At 42.1% G+C, this 12,001-nt stretch overlaps 2 protein-coding genes across 3 annotated transcripts; both read right to left on the reverse strand.

Moving 5' to 3' along the window:
- Positions 1-723: 723 nt before the first annotated feature.
- morf4l1 (mortality factor 4 like 1) lies at positions 724-6,546 on the reverse strand. Of its 2 annotated transcripts, XM_041882886.2 has the most exons (13): positions 6,384-6,545; positions 5,806-5,852; positions 5,614-5,681; positions 5,054-5,140; positions 4,862-4,900; positions 4,535-4,615; positions 4,408-4,433; positions 4,208-4,296; positions 3,861-3,962; positions 3,417-3,505; positions 3,005-3,177; positions 1,956-2,040; positions 724-1,266 (listed from the first exon to the last, which is right to left on the reverse strand). In XM_041882886.2, the coding sequence occupies exons 1-13, from the start codon at positions 6,421-6,423 to the stop codon at positions 1,185-1,187; spliced, it is 1,008 nt and encodes a 335-aa protein (XP_041738820.1). In that variant the 5' UTR covers positions 6,424-6,545; the 3' UTR covers positions 724-1,184. The 2 variants fall into 2 exon arrangements, with proteins under 2 accessions (XP_041738820.1, XP_041738821.1); XM_041882887.2 differs by lacking the exon at positions 4,862-4,900 and having other exon boundaries at positions 6,384-6,546.
- Positions 6,547-7,565: 1,019 nt separating this feature from the next.
- Positions 7,566-9,406, reverse strand: rxfp3.3a1 (relaxin family peptide receptor 3.3a1). The gene has a single exon (XM_041884799.2). It carries the CDS (start codon positions 9,076-9,078, stop codon positions 8,086-8,088), a length of 993 nt encoding a protein of 330 aa, XP_041740733.1. The 5' UTR covers positions 9,079-9,406; the 3' UTR covers positions 7,566-8,085.
- Positions 9,407-12,001: the final 2,595 nt, after the last annotated feature.

Consider the following 12,001-nt stretch of genomic DNA (forward strand, 5'->3'; position numbering starts at 1 on the left):
TATGCTGCTGTCATACTGTTTAGTATTATTCATCCCGCTACCAGTCACTTTCTCCTAACCCCTGCCTACATGTACGTATCTACCTCAACTACTCCAGTATCCCTGCATACATGTACATATCTACCTCAACTACTCCAGTATCCCTGCATACATGTACATATCTACCTCAACTACTCCAGTATCCCTGCATACATGTACATATCTACCTCAACTACTCCAGTATCCCTGCATACATGTACATATCTACCTCAACTACTCCAGTATCCCTGCATGCATGTACGTATCTACCTCAACTACTCCAGTATCCCTGCATGCATGTACATATCTACCTCAACTACTCCAGTATCCCTGCATGCATGTACATATCTACCTCAACTACTCCAGTATCCCTGCATGCATGTACATATATACCTCAACTACTCCAGTATCCCTACACATTTGGTACTGGCACTGACCATGTTTAGACTTTACATTCTCCAGTAGTTTTTTTGTTAATACTATTTTGATATTGAATACTGCACTGTTGGGAAGGGCTTGCAAGTCAAGCATTTCACTGTGATTGTGCATGTGACAAAACTTGAGTGAGAACCATCTAATGGGAATTCAAATGGCCATTGTTCGATCTCAAAATAGTTTCACGAATGTCAAATTAATGAGAAGATTATTTCTGTATTGTAGAGTACAGGTTGGCAGGGCGAATTAAGGATATTTACCATACAGAACTTGTGTAGAAACATCTTTATTACAAAATGATAGCCAACCATTACACAGCTAATGTATCCACCAAAGACATTTGAATTCGATTGCTTTGCACAAATTGTGGTTAGCATCGAATCGCATATGTAATTTATGCTAACAAATACCCATAAATCAACACATGCAAAGCCATTTGAAGTGAAAACAGACAAAAACAGAAACAGAGCTGCTCATGGAAAAAAGTCCCCGATATTGGGAGAAAAACATGCCTGTCTCATTTGTTTTACGTAGGAGGGAAAGAAAGAAAAACACTTTCTATCTTAAAAGCTCTGCTCCAAAGACAACAGACTCCAGGGAACCTCCAGAAAGAGTTCAAGTGAAAGAATTGAGTCCAGCTTTCCACTCAAGAGGTTTAGATGGTCACGTGTAGTCTGGAAGAGGCTTGGTGTTCCCGAAAGGGGTCGATCGTCCCCAACTGCACTTTCCTCTCAGACTGCTTTCCTATGGTATTCTGGGGGCGCCACCTCGTAGTCGCTGGCACTGAAGAGGGAGGAGTTCTTCACTAGATACCTACGACAGACAGACAGGAGGACAAGCGATCGGATGTCAATTACCAGCCATATAAAATTGACAACATGGCATCTGTATTCATAAAAGGTGATAGGCCTCTATGAAGTCTATACATATTACAGGCTGTGGAAGAATGAGGAGCGTGTCAGCTCATCGTAACAAATTATAACCAAGCCTCCATTTGGACATTTAACGGAGTTTATCCAAATAATCATCTGCAGCAATTAGGATAAGGCCACATTGTTCACAGGAAATAGGATAGGATAGGATCATGGCCTCTTTCACAGATAGTCTCTAGGGTATACACACAGACAGCACCATGCATATACATGGCGAGACATTTAGGCCGACTGCAATGGAAAACATTGATGACAGAGCAACAGTGAACAAAGGAACTGTAATTGCTTCATCAGGATGACTGAAATAAGCTGTATGATTAGGTCTACTCTGGAATCCAATGGTCTTGATAACTTCTTGTGAGAGTGGTATCAGAAAGTTGGGGACTTCCAATTTCAGAATTTCTGTCAGTGTCAAGATTGTGTTGCCCAGCTTAGGCTGAGCCGAGGTGCAAGATTAGATAGCAGCATTTCGTGGTCAGTGGGCTACAACGGTGAACACCTTCTGATGACAACATAAATATGATAGGCCAGCCAGGTTAGGGAATGCTCTGCCAAGGGGAGGCTTCTTACTTGAGGAAATCCTGCAGATAGTTGAGTAGCAGAGCCAGGCTCTTCTCATCCAGGGGAGTGTAGGCCAGCATAGCTCCAATTCTCACTGCACAACACAAAGAACAGCACTGTCAGGAACCAGATTCAACCATATGTACACAGACATTCATCTATATTAGCATTAGATATTTATTTGAATAAATGCTCTCAATGCAGGTATGGATAGATAATTATTAGCTGATAAAACCTCACACCCATGGAAACTGCTATATATTTTTTAAAATTTAAAATCTGTAAAGTGTGTTGTGACTTTGTTAAACGCACTCCTAAATAATTTCAGCAGTTTTTGTTTGCAGAGAGCACAGCCAATTGACGCCTGGCGTTCAACCTTCAAGTGTTTGACACAGCCATTGATTACACTAACCTCAGTTCAACCTGGCTCTTAACGAGATGCTTTCAAATGTCCCTGGCATTTACTCCGGTTGATAATCACACCGGTTTGAGATCAGAACCCAATTGCCGGTGGTTAAAGATCTGCTCAAAGTCACCGCTTTCATTCATTAACTAACAAAATGGGATTCTGGATGCAATTTGTGGCAGCAGCAGACACTTGGACTTTCTGGCCTTCCCCGGGTATTGCACGTTACACTTTCTCTTACACCCCATTGACTCCAAAAGCCTCGGGAGGAGAAAGTAAACTCTCATCCCCGCTGTGAAAATGGCCGACACAGAAATCTATTAAAGTCTCCTTCATTAGCAGTACGGCTGGAGATGAGAGCTTTCGTGGGTGATGTCACAGTGCACCAATGACAGGTGGTAGGAGAAGAGTAGAAAAACGGTACTAAACTTTCCTACGGCTCTCTAATAACTAAAAAGAGAGAACTATTTCCCATCGGTCTTCACCTCTCCTAAAGAGCTCCATCACCACAACCTTGGTCTCCTGAGATTCAAACTGAAATATTAGTTCAAAGTTACAGTCCAGAGGACACTTCAGATGCTCCTCATTCAGACCGACCATTATATATGCACTTTATATACGCACCCCCCCCCCACCCCTGGTGGCTACGTACCAAAGAGCCGGAGCAGGTGCGGGGCCCCGTAGACCTGGGACATGGGTGTGTCGGGGTGATCCGCCAGTATCTCTGCGTACTGGGGCCTCTCAAACTTATAGAGCAACTGAGTGCCCAGCATGACGTTGAAGTACTCCCTGATCCCTGCCACCACCTCGTTCACAGCATACTCCCTGAGGGGAACCAGGACAGGAGATAAGTGAACACGCAGTGCTGGTGTGTTCACAGCTGGGGCTAAAGAATGTGTGATACCCAGGTTGAACTTCACCAAGCAAGATAATTACAGCTAGCGAACTTTGATAAACAACCAGATATAGGCCTACTTTCTAATTGCCTGGTTTCTATTCAGATGACCTTTTTAATTGTAACTTCACTCCTACTGCAGCGTCGAGAGGGGTGTGGTTTTGCTTACTTGCTCTCTGAAGTTCCTCTTGATTTCTTATAGCTTGCATAGTCCTCCAAGACAGTATCCACATTCTTTTTCGCGGGCAAGTGAAAAAGCTAAAAAAAAAAAATATATATAGAAAAATATAATGTATACATATTTGGCAAGAACCTCATAAATACGCTTAAACAAACAAAATCCTGTAAAGAATTAACTTGTAGAGAAAGACTGTCTTGCCATTAAATTGTTGTTGCCATCTTCTGACCATGGTAGACAGCAGGGTTGGGTTCAATTTGAAGTGAAGGCAGTCAATTCAGGAACTGAAATTCCAATTCAATAATTTCAGAGAAAAAAAGCCATCTATTTTAAATGAGTTTTTCAATTTTTGAAGTTTAAAATTCAAATTCCTGAATTTACCATCTTCAATTGGAATTGAGCCCAACCCTGGTAGACAGCTGTCTAGACCCCCACCTGCTTCTGTCTGGTAATAAGGTCCCAGTCATCCACCAGCCATGGCTTCAGCTCCTCAGGAATCTTCACCTTGACCTCCACACGGTTGATGAACGTCTCCTCCTGATTACATTAAAACCAAATGTAACAGTCACACTCATTTACAATAAGAGAGATGTGAAAATGAGGAAAAAGAAAGCTATGGGTTTTGTTTAAAAACTACAAATCCCATCTGTGTTTGACTGACTGCTGTACGACATCTTAAGGAACTGGAGCCATTGTTGCAGAGTATGAGAGGCTTCAATTGGTGAACAGAACAGGCCTGCTGTATGTGAGGGACAACACACAGCATCCATAGGTGGACATACACTCTCCACAGTTGGGTCGACACGGGCCCTCTTCTTCCGCGGTGGCTGTGGCATCTCCCCTGTGCTGGTGCCTTCTCCAGCCCCTGGTGCTGCACAAAGACAAATGGAACAGACACACAATCAAACTCTAGCCATAAAGGAATGTTAAAGGGTTAATTTAACTAGTATCAGAAACTAGTGGGACTAACATTTTTACTTACTCTTTAGTTTTGTCTTTTTCGCTTTCCTGAAGAAGAAAAAAAGACTGCATTAAAAAGGAGTTGTTCAATTCTTTTTGTGAAAGCTTGAAAGTAGGTCAAACTTTGAAAGAAAAAAGAACAAACTTACAGATCAACATTTTTCTGCTGCACAGCAGCAATCTTCTTGCTCGGTGCTACACCCCTCATCTTTCCCTCAACATCATAATGCCTGCAAGAGAAAGGAACAACGCCAAGAAACCAGGCCATGAACTACAATAACCTTCAAAAATACTTGTTTTAACATCTTGTCTTCTCATGTAAACTGATCATTTTATGTATCGTTCTTTTAACCAGTATGTTTTATGTTCAACTTGTGCTTACAAGTAAAAGCACTGTGGGCTGCAAGTATTGTATCATAGGTGCTATATACATAAAGATTACTATTGTGGTTCATTATTAAAATAAGTGGAATCACTTTTTATGTTCTCCCATCTTCGAGTCATCGTCGGCATTTCTGGGGAGACATTGATTGACATATAGAATCTCATTCTTGTATTTCGTTCAATGGCAGGTTGCATACAATGTTGACACAGTAGGTACATTCCATACATTAAAACACTTCCCCCACCCCACACAAAATCTGTCTGTAAATGATAGATGAACTCACTGATTAGCCTTTTGAAGCTCTTTTTGTTTCTGCAGGTTGCTGTCCACATATTTGAGAACTCTGCTTTCAGGAACCCATTCATCCCAGCTAAAACAGAAAGAAATCAACCACATTCAGATTGCTGTCAGTTTAGATTTATTGAAACAATACATGAATGTTAGGTCTGTGGCTGAGGTAAACATTAATAAAAAGATGGGCCATAGCGACAACAGTACTGTCTACATTGAGACAGTACATGTCCTTTAGCTCAGATGTTAGAGAAGCGTTTCACAAAGGGTGCATGTTTTGGTTTTTGCCCTAGCACTACACAGCTGATTCAAATAATCAAAGTTGGTTATTTGAATCAGCTGTGTAGTGTTAGGGCAAAAACCAAAACGTGCACCCCTTGGGGTCCCCAAGAGTTTGGAAAACGCTGTGTTGGACCATGTACTTGCAACGCCAGGGTAGTGGATTAAATTCCTGTATCTAAAGTGACTGTAAGTCACTTTAGATACACATGTCTTATTAATGGCATATATTATATTATTATTTGAAAAGCCAACAATGCAAAAATGACTCACTTTTTGTTCCATCCACTGTAATGAATGAAGTACTTAATTTGCTTCTCCTTGATATTGGTTTTCACCGCCTGAAATACAACAGTCATTAAGAATTTTTAATAAATATGATGGTATAGGCTACTGTAAATGGTTTATTGTTTAGTGAGCACGAGTTGACTGCCATTTAGATTGGTGGAATTAATCTAAACCCACCTTTGCTTCGTAAAGCAATGGCCCATGAAAACACAGAACTCTTTCACCTGAAAACAGAAAAAATACATGCTGGATGGTTATATTAACAAACCTTGAATACCAGTGGCTTGCTAAGGTGTAGCTAAATGTATTTTGTTTGTGGCCAAATTATAAAGCAAATGCAATAGTAACACAATTACATAGTAAGCTAGCTAGCTACATTAGCTATTCAAGCCAAGGCCCTTGGCAAGGGATTGTTTACACGTTAGCAATTAGCTAGCTAGCTTATTGTTTCAACACAGCCAGTTAGCGCAAACAGTCTAGCTAGCTGGCTGAATGAATACGAAAGTAAAGTGTATTATTACACTACTTATGGTATATGACACTTACATTTCTCAATACATTATTCAGGCCATTTTCATATTGATGATATCTAGCAGCTTAGCATCGCAGCAGGGCAGACTGTTCTAGCTAGCTGGCTAACGTGCTCTGCGCGAGAAGCGCCATAGCGAATAGAGGCGTCGATGCCTTTTCACACACGAGACAACAGGGTGTTGCTACGTTTTTACTTTTACAGTTCATCATTCGGTGCACATTACCTTCTTGAAATTTAGGTTTAGGGTCCTGTTTTGGCGCCATTCACAGACTCAACTGTTCGGATCTCTGAATGATCAAATTCGTGCATTGCCAGCTTCCATTTCTTCCTGACACAACACGGTAAAGGGCGCGCCACTCTTCTCGCGACGCGCACAGCCTGGCAGCGCGGTCAGGTGACCACGGTATCGCATTGCGCTGGGGCGGCCCATGCGGATCACACAGGGCATTAGACATTTTTTGTGAAGGGAGCCATGTAGGGTACTTGGCTGTTTAGAATATTCATACAATCATACAATGAATTGATTATTTCAGCCACTAACTAATAAATTAGCTCTTGATCTTGTGTCTTGGGCCCCGTGTAAGTCAGTTGGTAGAGCATGGCGCTTGCAACGCCAGGGTTGTGGGTTCGATTCCCACGGGGGGCCAGTATGAAGAAAAAAAAATGTATGCACTCACTAACTGTAAGTCGCTCTGGATAAGAGCGTCTGCTAAATGACTAAAATGTAAAATGTCTCATGTGTTGGTACACAGATGGCTGGTCAAGAGGTTTGAGGATCATGAATAGGTCTATTCATTAGTCTGAAGAGTATAACAAAAATAACAATAATTGTGTCCTGAAAATAGGATAATAGGCCAATATAAAACTGAGATTAATTATTTTATTGGTATGTGATTCATAAGTGTAGCCTATCGGTAGGCCTGTTAGGCAATACATGCATAGGCCTACCGGTAAAAGCTGTCAAACTGTCAAGTTTTACTCATAACACTGGTTGTGGGCTTCAGAGGGAAATTGACCATTTCCAGTAATCGGTGTCAAGACTGTCATGTTTTTCGTTTTCCATTTTGACATGAAACACAATAATGCAATCATTAAGGCAACGGGGTGAGATTAAATATGGGTGTTTATTTGAAACAAAAACATTATTTTTGCATGAACACATTTTAGGCAATATGGTCGTTTTCAATCTATGAAGTTCACATTCATCTTTTACTATAGGCATAACATTTACACTTCCCTCCCATTGCATGTAATTTGTGAATTTGTGACAAATGCCATTGCGCACAATGAAGACTTGACGTGCAGCTGTGATGGATGACATTTGATCATGGGTACGTTTCTCTCCACTAGGCTACAATAATGATGGAATGATAGATGGTATCTAGTCTGCCTCGGTTTCTCTATAGTTTAATGATGACTGTCTGGGCGGTTTCTCTATCGTTTAATGATGACTATCCGTGCGGTTTCTCTATCGTTTAATGATGACTATCCGGGCGGTTTCTCTGTCGTTTAATGATGACTGTCCGGCGGTTTCTCTATCGTTTAATGATGACTGTCCGGGCGGTTTCTCTATCGTTTAATGATGACTATCCGGGCGGTTTCTCTGTCGTTTAATGATGACTATCCGGGCGGTTTCTCTATCGTTTAATGATGACTATCCGGGAATACAACAGCACATGGATAGGAGGAACCATAACAGGCAGAATTGCCTCATGCACAATTTGGGTAGCCATTGGATACTGTATCATTGTTCCCTTTTGCGTTAGTGCTTGCCCATGCCTATTTTGTGATTTTTTTCTCCATCAGAACATACTGCTTTAGCCTATTATAGTAGACCCTTGTCGTGCGCCCTATAGGATATACTATGCAACAGGGAGCGCGTGCGTAATGGCAACGGTAACCGAATCTTCCACTGCGTAAAGTGACTATCCGCGATATAACAAATCTTTCAGTTTCTTTCTGAACTCTTCTCTCATTAGGCAATAAATGACAGGGTTTAGACAGCTATTGGCGTGCGCAAGGCAGACAGTCACAGGGAATACGTAAGTGTGAACTATGTAGTAAGATTTATCCCAATGCACAACATTCAATTTCACAAGGACGCCCCAGAATGTGATGGCGTGATTTGGCATCCAGCAAAGAAAGAAGGACAGGACCACGATGGTGACAGATTTGGTGACTTGTGATCTTCGTTTGGTGTTGTTTGTTTTCATACTGCGGTTGCGGATGAATCGCAAAAGCATGATGTAACTGACTGAAACAATGGCCATGGGTAAAACAAATGCAAATATTATTTTCTGAAGGTGATAAACTGCTAACCAATATTGTCCATCAGGGAACTTAAGCAAACAGAGTTTTTCCCCCGCTACATTGGTCACCGTTGAGAATATGGATGTTGGTGCCGTCGCAGCTGTTGCGGAAACCCAAAGAACCACGCAAATCCATTTGGCAGAGCAGGACTTTTGCCTAGTTCGATCCTTTAGAGAGGAGGCGACGGACCAGTATCGGGTGACGCTCATTGCAGTCAGAAAGAACACGCTCGCGTACATGTTCATAACGGTGACGGAGCTGATGATTTTGCACATGGCGTCTCCAAACGGCCAGCTGAAGTCCAGTGCGGTGTCCACTGCCCAGAACGGCAGAGTCAACACAAACTGGAAGTCCGTCACTGCCAAGTTAAGTACAAAGAAATTGATTCTGGATTTTTTCCTCTCTTGTTTCACTCTGATAAAGAAGAGTACCAGTAAGTTGCCCACCAAGCCCACAGCGCACACCACCGAGTAAACGATGCAGATGAAGACCCTCAAAATCGGAGTCCCGTCCGCTGTCACGTCGATGTCCTCTAGGCTACTGAACCGGTCCAGGTCCGACAAGGACCAATTCAGTAGGCCTACACTACTGTGGTTTCCTTCAGTCATTGTTTCTGTTATTAAATTCGAGTGTTTAATGTAGGCTATCCAGCTTCAAATCATGGTTGTAGTCGCTCACTCTGCTTCCAATACATCCTCAGGTTAGTTTGAAAGAAGAGCGCAACGATTGCTATGCGCCATTCCCATCATCGCATAATCACACACTTTGACAATGTAGATGTCTTGGTGGGGTAGCTCAGAGCGTCTTGACAATTGCAGTTCTTACAGGATTTATATTGTGACCGCCCTACCCTCAACGCACAATGATTGGTGCCAATGTTTGATTGACATTAGGTTATAGCCTATATTCCCTATTTGCGTCACTTTCTTGATATTGACTAATAGGCTACGCTGCGTGTAATGGTTTTTATAAGGAATAAAATGTGCTTTTCTGTGCAATAGTGATTAGGCTACTCAGCCCAGAAATACAGTATTGGTAGGCTTAAACCTAATAAACACTATTGTATTGATTGGAAACATTATTTAGATCTTTCTTCGACCATCCCATGTAGAGATTGAGTAAAGATAATACACAAATAAAAGCTTCACCAAAATAGACATTGGGTAGAAATGTTATGACCAACAGAACCACACAGGCGTACCTGCGCGGGCACATACCACGCTTTTACGCATTGTCTCTGAGTGCAGAAACATTAAGGTGTTAAGACGTTAACTTATCCTACTGGATATTCCATAATCATTGACAATTGATTGAGGACTTTATCTCCACACGTGAGGAGTGTGTGTAAATAATTAGCATTTCATTAGAATTCCAAATACTACGTAATAGAATCATGTAATCTTCATCTCCCTCCCTGGAGCTGATCAGCCGTCTTCCCACAGTGCCCCCGACATGTCCGACCCACAGGGCTATACCAAGGCCATGAGTTCAGGTGAGACATTTCTAATTGTAATTCTAATTTTAGTTTTAAAAGTCAAAACTTCAACTCAAGATAAAAAAATAAGAATATAATTTGTTTTATGGAAGAAAAATGTAGGTTATCTCCATTTCCTTGGAGCTGGTGAATAGTCAAGTCCAAGTCCATAGATGTTGACAACACCATCGCCAAAGCCTCCATTCAACCCCAGGTACATGTGGGTGATGTTTCAACCCAAAGTAGCAAGGCCATGGTCCATGTAGTTGATACCCTCTATCAGTGGCGGCTCCTGAAAAAATTCTCAGGAGGGGCAATTTTTCTGATGATTTAGGTGACCTACACACATTTTAAAAAAGATATGTCCAGCAACAACATGAAGACAGGGGCAGCATATAAGTCAATACCAGAAGCATTTATTGACTGATCTGGGGAGATGGATTCCAGTTTCTGTGACAGATTATAAATAATCTCTGATGCCTTTGTTATATTAGCTTTTGGTTGAATGTACTGTCGTAGTAAATATATAATGTTATAGCTTGGTCTGACTAAAATCTTGTGCATGACCCATTTTGTGTTGGGCGTTTGTTTTCAATCAATGCTGTTCCTATCCTATAACAATGGACAAAAGAGTCCTATCTTGTCAGCCTTGTCAGCAGGTGGCCAAGGACAACACCCACGCCATAGGTCTCTCAGTTCTTCCAACTCACGAGTTCTTGCTCTGAGGACACACACACACACACACACACACACATCATCACTGATAACACACACACACACACACATCATCACTGTTAAACACACACACACACACACAAAAATCCCCTCTCTTTAGGCTGAACATTTGAAGACAGAGAACCCGACTCAGAGCCAATGCAACAGTGGAGGGGACCTCGCCCAACTCATCAGGACCAATCAGAAGATCAGAACTACTAGATTCAACCTACATCATTTATTGTATAAAATGTCTGCACACAATGTTTTCGGGGCTCTCTTCAGATAGCTCCCTAAGAGTTTGACGAACGAGTCCGTGCACGCGATTCCAGATATCTTTACCTCTGAATAAACTGCCTTTATTATACCATATCCACCCTGTCCAAAGTCTCTACTTGGTCTCAGTTCTCCAGTAAACTTGTGATTATCAACAGTACACAACGGTAACAAACAATTGGGGGAACTCACGGGGCAGATAGTAAGGTCGCAGTGACACAGAAAGCAGTTCAATGTCGGGGGTACAGAGTCGCTCTCTTACCAGGATCGATTTTCCCTGTGACTGTCTCTGTCATCCAGCCAAGTCTCCCAGCTGTATTGGATTCCGCTGCCAGCAGCGTTTTCATTATTTAGTCCGTTCGTAGCGGGTATGTACACGATCAACAAGATCAGTCCAAAACCCACCACTGGAAATCCATGGTTGGCAGAATGTTTGTAAACTAAGTGTACAAATTAAAAACATAAAATAATGCCACTAAGTGTACAAATTAAAAACATAAGATAACGCCACACTGCAGGTCGCAACAGAGACGCTGCTAGCCGCTATTTTCTTAGTTACGTTCATGGTTACGTCACGTATGACGAAAGCGCGTAAGTGCAAGCCCTCAGAAACACATAGAGATTGTATTGAAAGCTTTGAAATTTGAAAAAAATAGATTTTACATCAGAGTCTATGACAGACTTCTGGGCGATTTTCAACTTGACTGAAATCGCCCCAAAAACGGGCGGGGCCATTTGAAGCACGACTTTAGCCTGATTTGACATTTAGTGGCAGTCAGATCAGATTAGAACACTGATAACTACTGTTGCCGTGATATAATTGATTAGAAAAAAAATCCCTTCCTTTTCCCGTTTGGCAGTGCGTCGCCCATATCGCCCTATTGAACAGGCCGCCCCTGCCCTCTATACCAGTGATGGCTCAACATTGCATCTGTAGCCAAGCAGAGGAAGAAGGGAAGTGGCTGCTTCTCATCACTCTGGAGAGCGGTCTTTCCTCTTCACTCCAACTCAATCTACCCCCCAAACCCTTTACCCCACCCCAATCCCTTTCCCTCACCCCAATCCCC

The sequence above is a fragment of the Coregonus clupeaformis genome, chromosome 15, assembly GCF_020615455.1.
Source record: "Coregonus clupeaformis isolate EN_2021a chromosome 15, ASM2061545v1, whole genome shotgun sequence".
Classification (NCBI taxonomy): domain Eukaryota; kingdom Metazoa; phylum Chordata; class Actinopteri; order Salmoniformes; family Salmonidae; genus Coregonus; species Coregonus clupeaformis.